The 22,295-nt window shown below is 42.1% G+C and overlaps 1 protein-coding gene across 1 annotated transcript in view; it reads left to right on the plus strand.

Moving 5' to 3' along the window:
• The window catches only part of LRP8 (LDL receptor related protein 8), a 347,550-nt gene that overhangs the window by 174,235 nt on the left and 151,020 nt on the right, over positions 1-22,295 (plus strand). The window contains exon 3 of the mRNA XM_089666537.1: positions 16,062-16,190. Within this exon, the coding sequence (XP_089522663.1) occupies positions 16,062-16,190 (129 nt within the window). The remainder of the gene's footprint in view (positions 1-16,061; positions 16,191-22,295) is intronic.

Here is a 22,295-nt window from a genome sequence, read left to right on the forward strand (position 1 = left end):
GCTGGCTGCCTCTTCTGGTTTCATGCAGCTGGCCCCTGATGTCCAGTCACTGTGAGTCCCTTCTCCCGCAGCCTCCTGAGATATGTGATGGAGATATCCCAGGAGGATAATGGAGGATTGATTAGTTTTTCTTGCCTAGGCCAGAGTAAAAAGTAAATTTAAAAAATAAAGGTTAAAAAAAAAAGTGTTTTTTTTTTAGTAAAGGAAGAGGAAGAAGAGAGGTACGTGCAGGTTAAGTTTGGGAAAGTAAAGACCCACATTAGGTCCACAAAATGGACATTTTAGTTATTGGTGAACACTGATGGTTTGAAGCACCTGTCAAATAGGCGAATAATCATTTGGCAATTTTGACAGAAATTGTTGGTAGATTGGCTGGATGTTTTCAGATGTATTTTAAAGTGAAGATGGTTGGAATGGCCACAAAACAGCCTAGAATAATAGACTCAAGTGATTGGAGTATCCTGTACTGGTTGTGTAATGCTTCACCTGCTTTGATGTCATATGGTGAAAAGTTTGTGAACATGTGACCCTTACACCTTCATTATATGGCCAAAAGTTTCGGACACCTGACCTTTGCATTTAAAGCCTCATTTACACAGCCATCCAGGACCATGCACCACCATGGGCATTTTTTGAGGCCGGTATGGCTAGGTGTTTGCCAGCTCTGCAGAGAGGAAGCCTACACAAATCAATGGCTGATGCTGTCTGCAGCTGTTTTTATATAATTGCACAAAGAGCAATTACATGCCATTATTTGACCAATAAGCAGACAGTTTGCATTCAGGGTGGCTTATCTGTTCCTAGTCTCAGGTAAATGCTCCATGTGCGATTACATGTGAAACAGATGCAGAACATGTCATTGATTTGTTCAGGCTAAGTGTCTGCAGCTGATCACGAACACCTGGTTGTACCCACCACAAAAATACACTGATCTGGTCAGTGTACAGCCATGGAAGGCTTTGTGAATGAGGCCTAAGACCAAGACTATGTGAACATGCTGACAGCACTCCAAAGTTGAGTTCAGGTGTTTGCAATGAAAAGTACTGTTAATCTTGAGGTATACAAAGACATTTCAGATAATTATACGCTTCCAACCTTGGTGCAACAGTTTAGGAAAGGCCCTTTTTCTTTCAGCATCCTGTGTACAAAACTAGCTCTATAAAGACATGGTTTGGGGTGAAGGAACTCGAGTGGCCTTGAGAGTCCTGACCTCAACCCTACTGAACCACTTTGGGGTAAATTGGAATACCAACTGCAAGCCAGGGTCTCTTATCCAGCATCAGTGCCTGCCAACGCATATGATCATTTTGACTGCATAAGCACACATTTTCACAAACACCAGTGAAAATTCTGTGCAAATCCTTTACAGAAGAATGAAGCTGTTGTAGGTGCAAAGTAGAAGACGGTTCTATATTCATTCCCCTGATTTTGAAATGAGATCAACAAGCTCATATAGCTTTGATGGACAGCTGTCCACCCTTTTGGTGAATGTCACATTTTTACAGTATTACAGTAGGTGAAGTAAATACCTTGGTATTGTCTTAGGCACCATAGGGGTTCCAGAACAAGGGATAATGCATATGCAAATACAAGCCTTGCCTCCCACATATTTTGATGCAATGCACTGTGCCTCTGACAGACACACATTGCAGACACTAGTGTCAGTTCTTAGATTTATAAACTGGATGTCAATATTTGTATATTCTAGTACCTTGGGTATTGAGGGTTTCTGGCACACTCGTGGTGAGGATAAATAGGTAGGTACTGGCATTCTTGCTTTTCTAGGTTAGCTCCAGGAACTAAAACTATCATTATTATTATTATTATTATTATAATACAGGATTTATATAGCCCATACCGTTTGCACAGTGCTTTACAACATGAGGGCAGACAGTGCAGTTACAATACAATTCAATACAGGAGGAATCAGAGGGTAGACCTTACAATCTAAAAGGGAGGGTCAAATGATACAAAAGCTATTAACTGTGGAGGATGAGCTGATGGAAGTACAGTTGTTGGGTAGATGTGGGATAGGCTTCTCTGAAGAGAAGGGTTTCAAGGGATCACCTAAAAGTGGACACAGTAGGAGTTAGCCAGACAGATTGTGGTAGAGGGCTTCATAGGGTGAGAGAGGCTCGAGAAAAGCCTTGGAGGAGAGCATGTGAGGTGGTGACAACAGAGTTAGAGAGCAGGAGGTCTTGGGTGGAACGAAGAGAACAATTTGGTTTGTATTTTGAGACTAGGTTAGTGATGTCGCTTGGGTCCGAGTTGTGGGTGGCCTTGTAAGTTATTGTTAGTATTTTGAATTTATTTGGTTAGGTGCTTGGCATCCAGTCGAGAGATTGGTAGAGAGCAGTAGCAGTCAATTGAACAGTTGGTAAGATGGACGAGTCTGGCAGCAGCATTCATGATGGACTGAAGAGGAGATAGCCTATGTAAAAGTAATCCAATGAGGAGGGAGTTTCAGTAGTCAATGTGAGAGATAACCAGAGCTAAGAAGGACAGGGGAGGCAAGAGTTGTCTTAATTATACCTACGTCCTTGCTGCCCTTTTCCGAGTTGTGGCTGCTGGAAAACTGCAGGAGGCTCAGCAGTACAATTAGCTCAGTGTCTCAGGTTCCTGCTATTTTTCAATACAATTATATGCTGCAAATGGTGGCCTGGTAGACTTCTATTGCAGTGACAAATTCTATTTATAAAGAATCCGTGGCAGGAAGCAGAGAGGGCACGGACCCCAAGCATTAAGCGAACAGTACTTCAGTACTACATGCACAGTTTTCAGAGAGTCATTACTCAGAAAAGGGCAGCATGGAGGTAAGTTTAATTAACACATTACGCTTACCTCCTGCTGTCCTTTCTAGTTAAATTACCTTTTGCTTTCCTCTCATTTGCCTGTCAGATATGGCAGGTTTATTTCAATTTCATTCTTTGTAATCTGAGTTTTGGCATGTTATGTCATCTCCAACAATACATTAGTAAGGACTGAGGAGACATTGGACTTTGTTATGCAGATCATTATTCAGCATGGCTGCACCGAGAGCGAATTTTATTCTAAAGTGTAACAAAGACAAATATAGCCAATCTCAGCAAAAAACATCATGGGGGAGATCTACTAAAAACGGAGCACTCACAATCTGGTGCAGCATTGCAGCCAACCAGCTTCTTCTTCAGATTCTTCAATTAAACTTAGGGCAGCACAGTGGCTAAATGGTTATCCCTTCTGCCTGGCAGTACTAGGGTCGGTGGTTCAAATCCCAGCCACGGCACCACCTGCCTGGAGTTTGCATGTTCTCCCTGTGCCTGCGTGGGTTTCCTCCAGGTACTCTGGTAGGTTAATTGGCTCCTGTCTAAATCGGCACTAGTATATGTATGTATGAATGTGAGTTAGGGACCTTAGATTGTACACCCCTTGAGGGTTAGGGACTGATGTGAATGTACAATATATATGTAAAGCACTGCGTAAATGGACAGCGCTATATAAGTACCTGTAATAAATAAATAAATTAAGCTTTGACAATAAAACCTGGAAGCTGATTGGTTTCTGTGCAGAGCTGCACCAGATTTTGCACTCTCCAGTTTTAGTAACCCCCCCCGCCCCCAATATGTCTAGTTCGAGAATTGCTATATGTGCAATGTTGTTTTTTCTCTTGGTTAAGATTGCTGTCAATTTTCCCAATAGATGGATGCAGGTGACTGAATCACTCAGTAGCATTTTACTCTATTTGGGAGCTAAGCCTACCAGAGTGTACAGATTGCCCCTCCCCCACAGCTGCATGTTCTGTAATGCAAAATAAATTGAAAATCCAACAAAGAGAGTGAGCCATGTCCATAGCAACTGAGTGGAGCTAGGTACTCGTGTAGACGTCCTGGAGATCAAATATTCAAACTAGAGACCTTTAGTGGCATAAGAGGTTGTTGGTAATTTTAGTTCATTGGCATCCACCAAGGGTTCAGGCAGGCTGCTTAAACCAGTATCTGCTTGCATACAGGGATGGATTACCAGTGTAGAGCCACAGACCAGGGTTTCTCAGCTAAGGTTCCTCCAGAGATTGCTAGGGGTTCCTTGAGCAATGAGCAATTTCTGCTTCTCAGATACAGTGCCTTGAAAAAGTATTCATACCCTTTGAAAGTTTTGACATTTTGTCATGTTACAACCAAAAACATAATGTATTTTATTGGAATTTTATGTGAGTAAACCAACATAAAGTGGCAAATGATTGTGAAGTGGAACCAATTGCCTTCAGAAGTCACCTAATTAGTAAATAGAGTCCACCTGTGTGTAATTTAATCTCAGTATAAATACAGCTGTTCTGTGAAGCCCTCAGAGGTTTGTAAGCAAACATTAGTGAACAAACAGCATCATGAAGGCCAAGGAACACAGCAGACAAGTCAGGGATAAAGTCGTGGAGAAGTTTTAAAGCAGGGTTAGGTTATAGAAACAAATATCCCAAGCTTTGAACATCTCCGGAGCACTGTTCAATCCATCATCTGAAAATGGAAAGAGTATGACACAACTGCAAACCTACCAAGACATGGCTGTCCACCTAAACTGACAGGCCGGGCAAGGAGAGCATTAATCAGAGAAGCAGCTAAGAAGCCCATGGTAACTCTAGAGGAGATTTGTGTACTCCACAAATCTGGCCTTTATGGAAGAGTGGCAAGAAGAAAGCCATTGGTGAAAGAAAAAGTAATTTGTAGTTTGCGAGGAGCCATATGAGGGACACAGCAAACATGTGGAAGAAGGTGTTCTAGTCAGATGAGACCAAAATTTAACTTTATTAGTTGGGCAAAACTCTTTATGTGGCGGAAAATGAACACTGCACATCACCCTGAACACACCATCCCCACTGTGAAACATGTTGGTGGCAGCATCATGTTGTGCGAATGCTTTTCTTCAGCAGGGACAGGGAAGCTGGTCAGAGTTGATGGGTAGATGGATGGATCCAAATACAGGGCAATCTTAGAAGAAAACCTGTTAGTCTGCAAAAGACTTGAGACTGGGGTGGAGGTTCACCTTCCAGCAGGACAATGACCCTAAACATACAGCCAGAGCTACAATGGAATGGTTTAGATCAAATTATATTCATGTGTTAGAATGGCCCAGTGAAAGTCCAGACCTAAATCCAATTGAGAATCTGTGGCAAGACTTGAAAATTGCTGTTCACAGAAATCTCTTCATCCAATCTGACAGAGCTTGAGCTAATTTGCAAAGCAAAATGGGCAAAAATGTCCCTCTCTGGATGTGCAAAGCTGGTAGAGACATCCCCAAAAAGACTTGCAGCTGGAATTGCAGTGAAAGGTGGTTCTACAAAGTATTGACTAGGGGGCTGAATACAAATGCATGCCACACTTTTCAGATATTTATTTGTAAAACATTTTGAAAACCATTTATCATTTTCCTTTCACTTCACATTTATGTGCCACTTTGTGTTGGTCTATCACAGGGGTCGGCAAGCCGCGGCTCGCGAGCCACATGCGGCTCTTTACACGCTTTAATGCGGCTCTTGTGTGTCGGGCGCCCGCTCCCCTCCCTCCTCTCGGGCGGCAGGGACTCTGCAGCGTGATCCAAAAAAAAAAACAGCCAGGGCAGCGCTCTCAAATGCAATGATTGACCAGTCTCGCTGCCACTCACATCCTGATAGCCAGTGATTGGCTGTCAGGATGTGTGTAGGCGGAGCAGCGTGACGAACGTGAGAGGAGCTAGGCTCCTCTCACAGTCCGCCCTGAAGACCGGAACGGCGCGGGAACACGGCGAGAGGAACGCGCGGAGCAAAGGTAAGTGAATTGACACAGGGGGGACTTGGCTTACTACTTGCTACTTACTACTACTATATGAGGGATGAATTAATATGGGGGATGAATTACTATAGGGCGGATGAATTACTATGGGAGATGAATTAATATGGGGGATGAATTACTATAGGGGGGATGAATTACTATATGGGGGATGAATTACTATAGGGGGGATGAATTACTATGGGGGATTAATTACTATATGGGGGATTAATTACTATGGGGGATGAATTACTATATGGGGGATGAATTACTATATGGGGGATGAATTACTATATGGGGGATGAATTACTATGGGGGATGAATTACTATGGGGGATGAATTACTATGGGGGATGAATTACTATGGGGGATGAATTACTATATGGGGGATGAATTACTATATGGGGGATGAATTACTATATGGGGGATGAATTACTATATGGGGGATGAATTACTATATGGGGGATGAATTACTATGGGGGATGAATTACTATAAAAACTTATTGAAACTAAAAACAGTGTACCATCCTATGTATTTTCAGTTTTAAAAATGTGGCTCTCAAAATAAATTTCAATCGTGGTTTTGGCGAGATTTGGCTCAGTTGAAAAAAAGGTTGCCCACCACTGGTCTATCACATAAAATACATTTATGTTTTTTTGGTTGTAACATGACAAAATATGGAAACTTTCAAGGGTTATGAATACTTTTTCAAGGCTCTGTAAGTTCCCACTGACATTGATCTTTTTAGCTACCTGTAAGGGTGTAATTCTTCCCAATGATCACAAGTGTAAGGAGCATTCTTCCCACTGACCATCGCACAGATGAACCATTACTTGTAGTTCTAGTATTTTTTTAGCAGGGGTTCCTTGAGACTGGAAAGGTATTTCAAGGCTTCCACTGTGTTGAAAAGGTTGAGACAGGCTGACCACAGTCTGCCATTGATTTGTATAAGTAGCTGTACGCTACCACCTGTCACGTCCAAGGGCAAAAGTACAGTAATCTTCCAGAGTTTGCAGCTGTCTATACCCATGTGAATGAGTCTAAATAAAACCTATTATAAAGCACACTACACTCTACAGTTGCCTATCTGAGCGTTTACTTGCAAACAGGGATAGATGTGCCAGTATACAGCCGCAGCCTGTCATTGATTTGTACAGGTGGCTGTATGCAAACCCATGTCACTCTCAGGCGCAGAAATATGCCGTTTTTCACAATGTATGGCGCTCTGTGCCTGTGTGAATGAGCTCAAATAAAACCCATCATTAAGCACACTGCATTCTATAGCCACACATCTGAGCATTTGCTTGTATACAGGAACAGATGTACTCCCATTGACACAGACAAGTTGGGTCCAAGGATGCTGATCCATTCCTGTACACAAGTAAATGCTCAGATGTGTGGTTGGCTGCCTACAGCTGTAGCCGTTCTTTCATTTGTAAAGGTGGCTGTACACAAACATGCCAAGAACAAGATAAATACGGGTGCAGGAATTTGTTAGAAATGATGTTGTTTATTCCATGAAGAACATAGTATCACTCACATAGAGGTTGACTGTATTAGTCTTTGGTGCAGGGGACGTTGTGCTGATGATAAGCCAGCATTCCAAAAAAAGAAAAGCAGCACAACGATGTCAGATAAGCCCCGCTTTCAATGGTGCTGGGCCCGCAGTGCGACAGCTTACTGCAACTCTAGTGCCATTGAAAGCGGGGCTTATCTGACATCACTGTGCTGCTTTTTTTGAGCTCCTGGCTTATCATCAGCACAGGGTCTCTTGCACCCAGATCTAATACAGGGAACCTATATGTAAGTGATTCTCTGTTTTTCATGGAATAAACTATACCATTGTTAACCTCTTCACACTGGCCGCACGCAAATGTGCGGCCTCCTGGCGTCTGGGCCTAGACGCCGAGCGGCCGCACATTTGTGCGCTTTTAAAAAAAACGACATGTGCCGAGAGCGCGTGCCCTGCGCACTCCCAGCACACATGTCCGGTAGTCGCAGAAAGGTCCCGATCTCCTCTTTCGATCGGGACCTTTCCCGATCATATGACCGCCGTGACAGTGCACCAAGGTGGTCACATGACCCTAAAACCCCGCCCCGCCTCCCGTCTTCTGAAACTCTTAGAGGGCCGGGAGGCGCTGGCGTGAAAGGGGTTAACCAATTCTTGCACCCGTGTTTTTCACACGTCTGCTAGATTGATCCCAAGATATGCTGAGAAGAGCTGGAGGAACATTACTCTTCAAGCTTCACCCAAAGACTTTACTATGGACTCATGACCATTGTTCCCATTCAGGCCCCATGCACACAGGGTTTTTCTGCAGCCACTTTTAGGGGCATCAGACATTTTGGTTTTTTTTTACAGTTTCCAAATGGCCCTCCATGTTATCCTCAAACTCAATCTTTCCAAAACTGAGCTCTTCGTATTCCCTCTCAGCCCATGCCCCCTCCCCTGACTTCTCCATCAAGAGCAATAATACAACCATCAGTCCCTCCCCACATGCCAGGGTACTAGGTGTAATCGTAGACTCCCATCTGTCCTTTCACCCCCAAATCCAATCGCTATCCAAACCTTGTAGACTTCACCTCCCCAACATCTCCAAGATACACCCGTTCTTAACCTCAGAAACTACTAAACAACTCATTCACTCCCTTGTTATCTCTTACCTTGACTATTGTAACTCCCTCCTCATTGGCCTACCTCATCGCAGGCTATCCCCTCTTCAGTCTATCATGAATGCTGCTGTCAGACTCATCCACCTTACTAACCGTTCTGTATCTGCCACCCCTCTCTGCCAATCCCTCCACTGGCTTCCCATTGCCCAATGAATAAAATTCAAAACATTAACAATAACATATAAAGCCATTTATAACTCTGCCCCAAATTACATCACCAATCTTGTCTCCAAATGTCACCCAAATCGTACTCTCCGCTCCTCGCACAACCTCCTACTCTCTAGCTCCCTTGTCTCCTCCTCCCATGCTCATCTCCAGGTCTTCTCCAGAGCTTCCCCCATCCTCTGGAACTTTCTACCCCAATTTATCAGACTATCGCCTACTCTGCTCACTTTTAGGCAATCTCTGAAAACCTATCTCTTCAAGGAAGCTTATCCTGCCCTCAGCTAATAATGGAATCTTCTACTCCTCATACCAGTCCATCCACCACAGTTACTACCTTTTGTACCACTAGCCCCTCCCTCTTAGATTGTAAGCTCCTATCCCTCTTGTATTGAACTGTATTATTGCTGTATTTTCTCCCGGTATATTGTAAAGTGCTGAGCAAACTGTTGGCGCTATATAAATCCTGTATAATAATAATAATAATGTGTCCATGCACACATAGGCTTTTAGAAGCTTTTAGTAACAGTAGCGTTCACCAGCAGGGAAAAACCCAGGGCCAGTGCGCCCAGGAGCAGCAGTGTTTTGGTAGAAAAAAACGTTTGACGCGTGTAAATGCATGTAAACACACCTACACACGTGAGCGTTAATTTCAGTGGCCAGAATAAATTATTTTGCTGGCCAATTAAATAACGCCCAAGTGCTTGACGCTTGTAAAAGAGCCTAAATACTTGTAAAAGTGTTGACAAGCGTCAGGAGTTTTTTTCTGCCAAAACTCTGCTTCCAAGAGGAGGAGCATTTTTAAAACGTCCTGTGTGCATGAGGCCTTAGGCTCATGAAAGTATCTGTGTGTGCTAATTGTATGTGTATGTATCCTGTACTCATACGTTATGTGATTGTGTACAACCAATGAAACACCTGTCAGTCCCAGGCATAGATATACATTTGTTTTCCATGGTGTACGGAGCTTTGTGCCTATATGATTGAGCTCAAATAAATCATACTGTATATAAAAAACACATTGCACTCTCCAGAGAGCCCGGCGTGCTTTGTACTATGTAGTTCCAATCAAAAGTGCTGTTCATGCAGAAGGCGCTTTACAAAGCAACCTGTGTATTGTGTTCGTGACTTTCGTTCGTCTCCATGTGCATTCCAGTTATGTGCAAACAACCCTGTCTGCCCCCATGTAGACAATCAGACGATGGCTTTCCGGGGTTAATGAAACCATGCCCATGGAACACATCACATCTTACCTTAAAGGTCACTGTAACTCTTTTGAAGATCCTGAAATAACAGGATGACATTTATAAGTCTACCAAAATATTTATCTATTTTGAATCAAGGTGGTGATGGATAAGTTGTCATGCAATAAGTATTTCAGGTGCCCTAATGCAGGCCAAAGATGGGTCGAAAACTGGACTTTTTTTTTTTAATAAAAAAACAAAAAAATTGGTCATTCGATCGGCCGACGTTACCACCAACGGTAAAAAAATCAGCCGATTTTCATCCCATCTACGGCCAGCATTTAACACCATAATTACTTCTGTCCCTTGCAGAGAGCTCCGCTATTATATTTTACATGAAAAAGTCTTGCGGTTGCAACAATGTATCTATTTGTATCCATTTCGGATACAGATGGTTTTATTCGGATACAAATAGATACATTGTTGCAACCGCAAGTCTTTTCATATAAAATATAATAGCAGACTGGAATTCTTCTTCTCCCTCTCCTCCCCCTTCTCCTCCTTCTTCTTCTCCAATTTTTTTATCGGTAAAACGATCGGCCGATTTGCCCATCATTGCCGGGAAAGTCGGCCGATCAGCAAAATCAGACGCGAGTTTTCCAACTTGACTGATAAAAAAAAATGTGCCATAACCCCGAAAAACGGCCGACCAATTAAACCACTAACGGTGCGAAAATCGGCTGATTTTTGACCCGTCTATGGCCTGCATAAGGCTGTCCATACATTATACATTTTTCTTGAGATTTTTGCTTTAAATTTACGAAAAACCATATAATAGGAGGTCAAACCCAAACAACACTTTCAATGGTTTCCAATTAGCTAGGACCTTGCACTACACAGTTGAAGGTAAATCTAAAGGAAATTGGGCAGAAATTGGACAGAAAATTGTATAGTGTATGGCCAGCCTAAGTAGACATTCAGGGGGAGATTCACTAAAATTGGTGCAGCTGCACATGATAGCCAATCAACTTCTGACTTCAGCTTGTTCAATTAAGCTTTGACAATAAAACCTGGAAGCTGATTGGTTTCTGTTCAGAGCTGCACCAGATTTTGTACTCTCCAGTTTTAGTTAATGAATCCTATAGATTTTTAGAGATACTTAACCACTTGACAACCGTTCTATAGCCAATTAAATCCTGGAAGCTGATTGGTCTCTGTTCAGAGCTGCACCAGATTTTGCACTCTTCAGTTTGAGTAATTATCCCCTTAAATGTCTTCAGGAATATAGAGGTTGATTTACAAAATTTGGAGAGTGCAGAATCTGATGCAGCTGTTCATGGCAGCCAATCCGCGTCTAACTTTAGCTTGTTCAATTCAGCTTTCACAAAATAATCCTGGAAGTTGATTGGTTTGTATGCAGAGCTGCACCAGATTTTGCACTCTCCAGCTTTAGATAACGAATCCTATAGATTTTTTGAGATATTTAACCACTTTACAACCGCGCTATAACTGAATGACGGCTACAGCGCGGTTTTCCAGTTCTGGGAGGGCATGATATGATTTCCTCCCAGAACGTGCACCCTCTACGGACACAGCTGAGCACATGACAAAGTAAAAGGCCAATCACAGCGGCCTTTTACCGCATGATCAGCTGTGTCCAATGGCACAGCAGATCACAAAGTAAACACAGTTGCCGGTTATTGGCAGGACTCTCCTGAGGAAAGTCCTGCCGATAACCAGCAAATGTCACAGAGGAAATCCTCACTGATAATCCGGGCACTGATGATCAGTGCTCAGCAGTGCCGTCAGTCACTGCTGCCAGTCATTGCCTATCATTGCTGTCTATCAGTGCAGCATCATCATTGCTGCCTATCAGTGCAGCATCATCATTGCTGCCTATCAGTGCAGCATCATCATTGCTGCCTATCAGTGCAGCATCATCATTGCTGCCTATCAGTGCAGCATCATCATTGCTGCCTATCAGTGCAGCATCATCATTGCTGCATATCGGTGCAGCATCATCATTGCTGCATATCAGTGCAGCATCATCATTGCTGCATATCAGTGCAGCATCATCATTGCAGCATCATCAGTGCCTCCTCTTCAATGCCCACCAGTTCCGCCTATCCATGCCACCTCATCAGTGCCCATCAGTGCAGCCTCATCAATGCACATCAGTGAAGAAGAAAAATTACCTGTTTGCAAATTTCTATAATAGAAACAAAGAAACTTTTTTTCCAAATTTCTTTGCTTTTTTTTGTTTTATAGTGCAAAAAATAAAAACCCCAGTGGCAATTAAATACCACCAAAAGAAAGCTCTATTTGTGTGGAAAAAAAATGATAAAAATGTATTGTGGGTACAATGTTGCATGACCGCGCAATTGTCATTCAAAGTGCAACAGCACTGAAAGCTGAAAATTGACCTGGGCACGAAGGGGGTATATGTGCTCAGTAGGCAAGTGGTTAAAGCAGTACTCCGCCCCTGGTTTCTACTCAAGATAACCAATGAATGCAGTGTTGTCTTACAGCCTCCTAGGAGATCTTATGTACGTAAGTATCTCAGGAGGTTGACCAAGGACAAGGACACATCATTCTGGTGTAGATGAGAATGATGGAAAGGGGTGGGGCCAAAAAAACCAGTACAAAGTCCCTGAAACTTTGCTTTAGGTGAGGCGTTCTAAAATGGAACGAATGCAGTTTCAATGTCGAACTCCAGGAAAACACATAAATACACAGATGAAATACATACACGGGAGTGGTTGTACTTGTGGGAGGATTAGTATTTCTGTCCAGCTAGTCCATAGCTTTATACAGCTCTGCCAGAGAGCATTTCAAGCCTGGAGACCTGACCCTTCCCTGCTGAAGATAAACACAGTTTGATCATCTACCTACCTATCTACCTACCTACCTTTCTGCTTGCGAAGGGACAGTGTAGGGACAACAGGCTTATGTAGTCATCTATCTGCTCTCTCCTCCTGTCAACATTTTCGGTGAATGCAGGACTCCTGATTTGCTCCATGTGCTCCCCCTCTGTCTCCAAGTCTGGGTGCTGCAGTATGAGTCTATCTCCAGCAGGGATGCACCAAGATTTCGGTGGATGAAACATTTCGGGCGAAATGAAAAAAAAAAAGCTCCCATACAGGTGCCGAATAAAACCCCGCCCCTCGCCGCAGTCTGATGCTCGGTAGTTCTTAGCCTTACCTGGGAAACCATCGATCCTGGCGCTGGGCATAGAGATGAGTGAAGGAAAGATGGCCATCCACTCATCTCTATGACCTTGGAGGACCGGAGCGATGTCACTTCCCATTCTGGCCATTTTTTTCAATGTTTTTTTTTTTGATCTAATGTTTTACATTGCAGAGGAGAGATGTGGGGTCTTATTGACCCCATATCTCTCCATAAAGAGGACCTGTCACTAATTATTTCTGTCACAAGAGATGCATACATTCCTTGTGATAAGAATAAAAGCGATTTCAATTTTTTTTTAAAGGGACAGTGCAAAAAAAACCAAATAAATAAAAAAAAGTTTAAAGTGCCTCTGTCCCCTTGTGCCCATCGTAGTGGTGAACCCATACGTAGGCCATACCCACGTATGTAAACGGTGTTCAAACCACACACGTGAGGTATCGCCACAAACATCAGAGCAAGAGCAATAATTCTCACACTAGACCTCCTCTGTAACCTTACACTGCTCACCTGTAGAAATTTTTAAAGCATCACCCATGGAGATTTTTAAGTACCGCAGTTTCACGCCATTCCATGAGTGTGCGCAATTATAAAACGTGACATGTTTGGTATCCATTTACTCACCGTAACATCCTCTTTCATATTTCAAAGAAAAAGTGGGGTGTGTTATATATATATATATATATATATATATATATATATATATATATATATATATATATATATAATTTTTTTTTTTTTTTTAATCCGTGTATTTTTTTCCAAAAAATATATATTCATTTTTAAAAACTGCACATTTCAGTTTTGGTTTTCGGCCAAGTGCATTTTGAATTTTCGTTTTCGGCACCAGAATTTTCATTTCGATGCACCACTAATCTTCAGGTATTCATACTAGTTGCAAACGAAAAAATACATTTATTGATCCTTTAACCACTTGCTGCCCAGAAGCTATATATATATATATATATATATACGGCCTGGGCAGCAAATGGTTATACCAGGATTTTTCCCTTTCTCTCCCTTGTACCCTCCCTTCCTTTTCTGATTTTACGTCTCCTTAGCGTTTATCTTTTCTTTAAGCCTTTCTCAACGCCTTTCCATGCCGAAAATAAGTGGTAGAATGGAATTCTGTACAATGTGATTTAATTCCGTTCAGACCGAAGTTCACAGTTGGCAATGGAATTGCAATCACGTTTGTTATACTGCATTTTTCAGACCTTTTGTATTTTCCATGACGCTCTGCCGATGTTTTCTGCTGGATCCTGAGTGGAAGTTAAATAAAAGTTGTATAAAGCGGTGCTCTGCAGTGTCAGAGAAACCATTATTCTGCCAGCTAAACAATCCATTTTCCGGACAGCTTTTATGAACCTTAAAAAGCAGAACTGTGCACGTTAGACCATACCACGTGACTAAATGACAATGATGTGCGTGAAAGTGTCAGTGCGACACGTCTGCTTGGTATAACCAGTAAAAGCCAAATTGTTCCGGCTTTGCGCGCATTCCTAGTGTACACGTTCTGTGAGATACAGAAAAAATAGTCATGTACTGACCCAGAAATTACTCCTCCAGGTTGTGTTCATATTGATTCTTTAACCCAGCACTGTTACCTGGTTCTCAAACTATACTGGCAAACTGTATGCTGTCATTTTTGTATTGTTCTACTGGCCAAATGTTGCAGCCACTTTCATTGTTAACTGCATTTTCGCATCAAAAAATATAATTAAAAAAAAAAAAGGTTAAAAAATAAATTGAGAATGTATGCATTGAAATAGCATTTGCTTGCAGGTCTAAATACAGTATATTTGTTAATACAGTTGATCTATATGATGACTTGCATATATAGTGCCTACAAAGCTTTTCACCCCCTTGGGTGTTTAGTTGTATCATATCAAACGGAGTGTATAGCTGTGAAAGCAGTCTTGGGCCTCATGCACTTTGCCATCTAAAGGTTTCATGTCCTCTATTGTAAAATATCTGGTGCTTTCCCTAGGCTGGGGAGCCGCAGGTGCTATGTACGACCACTTATGCACGTGAATGGCCTCTTACCTGTGTGTGTACATACAACATACAGTATTTTCAGAACATAACAATTTTGAGTTTGGGAGAAATATGCCTTACATGCATGATTAAACTCTGATGCAGAAGCCAATCACTTGTATAATTGTACGTGACATCTTTTGTGTCTAGACCACCATGTTTTCTCTTTGACTTTATATTATTTTGATCACTTTGAATGTGTTTTAGGACAAATGATGAAAACTTCCAAAGGGTTAAGCTTTGTATAAGCATTGTCTCAATAAAATTTGAGGTGTAAATTTAGCTTAAAGCAGCGCTCTCGTCTTACCAAAAGTCCTGCAACTCATGTACCGCTATCACAGTTTTGCTGAATACCGACTGGGCTGTTAAAGGTCACCTCAAATGCTACCCCTCTGATAAGCCATTGTGTCTAGTCAAGACCTTTTGTCACCTTTCTGGTGACATGATTTACAGCAAGCCCATTATCAAATGTTAATCCTATGGAAGAGCAATAGAATTTCTGAAATGTGCTCCTCCAGGCTTTCTCCATTCCTGGTCAAATGACCTAAGAAATGAAAGGCACTTGGTTAAATGACCAGTGCTGATCCTCCTTTTCAAGCAAGGTCGTGTGACCAAATGGCTAGGCTTTTAGCACAGTAGCCCATGGAAAGATAACAATTTCTGCTTTTCTATTGTTTAGTTGCCCATTGCACGACTGGTAACATAAAGCTAAATTATGTTTTGGTTTACTTTAACACTTCATCTACCCCTAGCACCCACCAATCTGAGCCATCAGTGTGGGCTCCTTGGCAGGGACCATCAAGAGCAGCCTTTTGTCTCAAAGGAACCCTTGAAATAACTTTCCCATCACAGCGAACCCCTGCTAAAACTCTGTGGGACAGAGCTGATCCTGATCCAGAAACCCTGATTCAGAGCTATGTTGACTATCATCACTGTACAGGTCCCTTACTTTGGGGAATAAGGCTTTACAGGTTAATCATTATTAGTATTTCATAGACATGACATATCTTGATATCTTGTGTTTTTTTTTTTTTTTTTTTTACAGCCAAAGCCACCTGTGCAGAGACAGACTTCACCTGTGACAATGGTCATTGTATCTTGGCTCGCTGGAAGTGTGACGGAGAGGAAGAGTGCCCTGATGGAAGTGACGAGTCTGAGGCTACCTGCACTTACAGTGAGTAAGCTTAGGGGTTGAAAAATACACAGTTCAGCCACTTCTCCTTCTGGCCAGGTCCTAGCTAAATTGGAAAATGTGAAGAGGTGGAGCTGTGACATCAAGATGTCCACCTTGTCAAATCAAAGAACATCTTGTATTCATTGAAAAAATACAAGGTATTCTGTAAATGGGGGCAAGTGACCCCCTGTGGTCACTGTGCAGAAGGGAAGCTGCTTGGCACAAGACCTGGAAGATTGCAGTGATCCTTGTAGTAGTGGCTTACACAAGGATCCCCAGTATGAGATATGCATACTTACATAAGTCCAAGCTGCTAACTATGTAACTATGGAATAAGGATCATACATGGACTTTTGTTGTTACTAAACCCAGGACCCTGCATCTACAATATCTGATCTCCCACAGTACATAGAACAAGAAAATGGTATTATTTTAGAAAATATAAACTGCTAAATACCTTTTCTCATCAGCAGTATATAGCAGTCTTGTGACTTCTATCAGTGTCTAGCCAAGCACTGGTTAAAGCTTGTAGGAGGAGTTTTCATTCTCCTCTGACTGTCCTATGAGGCTGCATGACCCTGACCCTCTGTCTGGGCAGCACTTATTGGCCCTATGCTGATCACATGCACCCTCCCCCAAAAAATATATCTCTAGCAATATACACCAAACTGAGCATGTGCAGAGTGACTCCTACGGCTGTGTACTATCAGCAGATAGATTAGGGACAATGGAAAAAGGGGCGGATCAGAGAAGACCGGAAAAAACAGCCTTTTTTTATACAATGCGGAGGATTAATTCCTTATGTTCCAAGCATGCTTTATTGCATATATAGACTGATTTTACTGTTGTGGGTTCAGTAACAATTCAAAGGAAATCTATGGTCACAACATGCCCTTTCTTTTTATAACGTCATCATTGTAATAACAATACAAAACAATACTTATTTTAGACTATCCAATGTAAGCTTACTTGAAAGATCTCCTTTAATGTTGGGAGTGCTAGGAAGACAAAAACAGGGCGGACATGCCTTGCCAATTGCCTTTCATAGATCCTTTTATTAAAATAATAAAATAAATGTATACTCACAAACAGCATGCAATCTCAAGCTGATCAATATTCACAATGTCTTACATGACCTGGTCCAATGATCAGATCACAACCACAGGAAGACATGGCTGATTCGTTTTGAGGGGGGTACCCTCTTTCATGCATAGACTGACAATAAATACCTTTTGAATGATGTCTGATGTTATTAACACTCCTCCCACTCTCAGGTAGGCGGTATATTACCCTTCATGTGAGTGTCCCTGTGAATGTTGATGAGCTTGAGATTGTATGCTGCTTTATTATTTTAATAAAATTATCTGCAAAAGTAAGGCAAGGCTGGTGTGCCCTCTGTTTTTGTCTTTCTAGTGTTTTTGTTGGGCTTCCCCAGTCCTCAGGGGGACTATAAAGTCTTGGCAAAACTTGAGTGGTTGAAGATCCAAGGCCCACGATAGCCGGAACGTTTACAATGCACAGAGGAGGTTGTTCTTTTTGGTTTTGCCTGCCTTCTGGCCATCTCTTTCCACAACCTCCTGAACTCCCTGCATGCTTTGCAGCTTCTCCTCTGCTGTTTACTTTCAATTTCTAAGGACTACATATCCCATGGTACCTTGCTGCCTGCAAGCAGTGATTCCTGTACTAACTGTTCCTCCTGAAGCTCCTCCTCCGAGCAGCTCTGTAGGTCTGAAGGCAGGCTCTGTGAAATATGTGACACAGCAGTGCCTATTCACAGGGCATAGTGACTACAAGTCACAGAATTCAAGGAAGCAAATGTGTGGGGACGTTCACAAAGTAAGTTTACAGACTTCAAGATCATTTAGATTAATAAAAGTCAGAAACAATTGAAATACAAAGTGGAAATAAATATATTTTTACATTTTGAACATAGATACCTTTTAACTCAAATTCTACTTGTACAAGCTAATGCTGGTGTGAACTAAGCCTAACACATTTCCTGTCCTAGGGTGGCAATCCTGCTCATTCACAGATACAGTACAGTGAACGGACGTTGTCACCCTAGGACAGGAAGTGTGTTAAGATGGCCATAGATGGTGCAAATCCTGCTGAACCAGCCAAGATTCGAACCATGTATGGGCAGGCCAAGTGTTCGATTGGTGAACTTGGGTACAACCAGCCTGCCGGATTTTCCATGCGATTATCGCTAGTGGCTGTTATAGCTGCTAAGAGTAACCACTGTTATCTCCCGGCGTGAATTGGCTTCCCTCGCCCCCTTCCCGGGAGAACACAATAGCTCAGCGGGAGGGATTCCTCTGTCAACACTACCTGTGGTTGCAGGAAAGAAATGTGCACCGTTTATGGTCTGCCTTACTGGCAGGATCATCAAATGAAAATAGTGATTAACCACTTCCTGTCTGGCGCATGTATATAAACGGCTGGACGGGAGCCTTGCAGGAGCGGGTGGCCGTTTATAAACATCCTCCCTGCTTCCCTGCCTGTACGCGCTCCCTGGGAGCACGAGCACCGATCGCTGTACGGGACCTCTGTGTGAGGTCCCAATCATGTGATCACTGATTGGCTAATCAGTGATCACATAATTAGTAGTAAGCAAGATGTCACTTGCTGACATCATTGCTTACTACTAGTGAAATCTGTGAATGATCACAGAGGTCACATTATTATTATTATTATACAGTATTTATAAAGCGCCGATAGTTCACTCAGCGCTGTACATTACAAAGGGGGACAGAACATGTGACAGAACAATACCAATACAATGCAAAACATGAGGGGATCGAGGGTCCTGCTCTTTCGAGCTTACAATCTAGAAGGTCACATGGTACAAGGCTATTCACAACAGCCTGGTACCATGTGACAAGCTGTGACCAATCACAGCTCTCACAGTATTTCTCAACGGCTGCAAGAATGCAGCCAGAGAGAAGGAGAAATGATTGCTTCTGTAAAAAAAAAAAAAAAAAAAAATCTTCATCACCCCCCACAAGTAGTACAGTGTCACTATGGTGACACTGTACTGCTAGGGTGACAGTATGTTAAAAAAACCCATAAATAATAATCTAAAAAAGTAAAATAAAAATGTAAAAAAAAAATTATAATTTTTGGTTATAAACTAATTTGGGTTATTTTTTTACTAAAAAGATAGACGAATACATTTTGGCCAAGATTTATGAAGAAAGATTATTTATTTGCAAAATCGCATTAGAAAAACAAATTTTTTTCAAAATGTTTGGACTTTTTCATTTATATAGCAAAAAAAAAAAAAAAATCCCAGTGGTGAATAAATACCACCAATATAAAGTTTTTTTATCTGTCTCAAAAAAAATGCTAAAAAATTCATATGGGTACAGTGTTGCATGACTGCGCAATTGTGTGATAGCGCTGAAAGCTGAAAATTGGCCTGGACAATAAGGGGGTAAAAGTGTCCAGACTTGAAGTGGTTAAGGCCTGAGAAAAGAAAAGGTATGCAGCCACCAAATCTAAGGACTGGCAAACAATTCATGTTCTTGGGTTTAGTTACTCCGATCTGTATGTTACTCCGTTTATGTAGATGCAGTTCAGTTTACTGAAGTCTGACGTGGCCATACCATGCCTCTTCTATCTCCCAATCCTGTATCCTAGCTCAATACTATTAAGATCCCTATTAAGATCTTCCTGTGATTCAGTTGTTCCTCAGTCTTACCTCACATTGCCTTCCTTGTGCATTGAACTTTTTCCACAATGAATCCTATTCCAGCTAATCACTGTAGATACAGGAGTCACAGAAATGTCTAGTTTAGCAATTTCATAAAATGTTTGATGCCATGCTGCTGCGGAGCCGCGGGTCACGGCAGCAGATTCGGAGCGGATAATTCCCTCGTCATTTCACGCATCAGCCGTTCTTTGAGTTTCCCGTCCATCACACAATCTGTAGATTCCGCCCGTCTGATCTAAAAGATCGCATTATTATTTTCCCCCCTGAAAGCTTTTTATTTGCCTAATAACAATGACTGAGTTTTCATTATCAGCTAGAGGAGAGGTCGGGATGTTTGTGAGCCTGTAATTAATCTGACATCTGTCTCAGGGACTCTGGTCTGATCATAGAAGCACCTCTGCATATCTCTAAAGTGGGGGGAAGGGCAGGCATTATACCCAGACTTCCTCGTGTGAAGATTGTGCAATGATGGTAAAATGTCAGCTTGCCCCTGAGAGTGTAGGTAACATTTTGGCATTTAAAAACGTTCTTCCCTTGGAGAGTTGCAATGTACAGTAAGAGAAATAAAGGTTGTGAAAACACATGGCGTCTGCCAGACTTGTTCACTGTCACATTTGTCTTTCAGAACTCATGGCCTTGAAGAAAAACTCAGCCAGGGACTATTTTTTTTAATCTAAACTTAAAGTAGAGTATAGCACTGGTGTCCATGATTGAAAAAGATACAACCATACCTGTATGCATTTAAGGAAAAAAAAAAGAATTGATGCATACTGTATATCTTTATCATACAGTACAGGACACAGGCTGGATATTCATAGACCCTGGGTTATAGGCTGCTACCTTCAGGTGATCGAACACTGGCAAAACTTTTGGATACACGCTTTTTTCTCACCCCTATAGCTCTACCCTACTCCATGAGACCTCAGTTTTTTGCTTGTGTCCTTAGGTGCTGGACCTCTTCTCCCTTATGAAGACCTTTTTATGCTTAACTAATTCCTATTTACTTCAGATTCTTCAATCATTTCTTCAGTCAGCTGTTCACTGCCTTCTACTATAATATTAGAGGCAGCGAAGCCAAAATTGGTGTAACTTTCATAATACCTTTGAAATCGTGCCTGGACCCTCTGCATGGGGACATCTTGTAATATTGCATTGGGCTCTGGGTCCTGCTTGGGTGCTCACGTCGCACTGAATGCAATGTATGTTGTTCAGCACAAGGTACTATGCAGGTCCAGGACTGTGATCCATTCCTGTGGTTTCCAGACTCTATAGACCTCTCCGAGGGTATGCCTGTAGTTATGGGTGAAGCCTGGGGCCATACAGGGTCCAAGGACATAGAAAGGTAAGACAGGTTCATCCTGGTTGCGTCTTATAGCAAATATGAGACTTGATATCTCCACTATTTGCAGTATTAGTGTCTCCTAAATAATATTTGTTTTTACTTTAAAATCAAACAGAATTCATGGTTTCCTGATAGCTTTACTCACTATGAGGTGTTTAACCTTGGCAGAAAAAAATGCCGCCATTCAGAGCTTAGTCTCCGGTGGATGCCTATGTGTTATTGACACCACTGGTTGCACTTTTATCATGATTTCCATCCAGAGCCCTTTTAAGGTACTCAGGGATTTATTCCTGCCTTTTTTGCCACAAGGAGTTGCTACAGGATGGCCAACACCTGGGTTGCTGTGTATCCTTCTCCAGACACGCTTACTCTATTTCAGCACCCTACATTGTGAGTATTCCATGGGAAATTTCCTCACTGCTGGTGATGGCAGTGACCAGGCACAAGGGAATCCCTGCAAAAACGCAACCTAACATTTGCTTTGCTGATCTCAAATTGCTCTGATCTCTGCATCTTTTCTATCTCTATCTCAAGCATGCAACCAGCATGGCATCTTCTCTACCTCTACCTTCTCCACCTGAGTCATAATTGGAAATACCACCTTCAAAAGGGGTAGACATAGTGAACTTTGAAAGACCCGGAGGCAATGGTAGAGGAAGTCACAGATTTCTTAGCCCTAGGCTCCTATAACCTGATGCTATAGCTTAATGCTGCATGCTTGCCAATGTAGATAAGCTCACTTCTGCTGTGCGCAAAAGCCTCAGTATAATCACACTTAATTTAGTTTCATCTGGCTATGCCCCTCTGAGTACTAAGATCTACAAATTCACTTAAAAAGGTTTTTACCCATCCAAGAATCATTGCCTTATCCAATGGAAAAAAAATCACTACAAATTGGACTGTTGCTTTAGTAGACCCTGCTGTCTCAGTTTTGAATGAACATCTTGCTGTGTCTATAGAAGATGTTCTTTCATTTAAGGATTTTCCAGACAAAACATTTGAGACACTCTTAAAGACTTTCTTTAGTCTTCCAGGTCCTGCCCTGCAACCA

Source organism: Staurois parvus, unplaced genomic scaffold, assembly GCF_062004578.1.
Source record: "Staurois parvus isolate SC_StPar_1 unplaced genomic scaffold, SC_StPar_1.0 ptg002753l, whole genome shotgun sequence".
NCBI classification, from domain to species: domain Eukaryota; kingdom Metazoa; phylum Chordata; class Amphibia; order Anura; family Ranidae; genus Staurois; species Staurois parvus.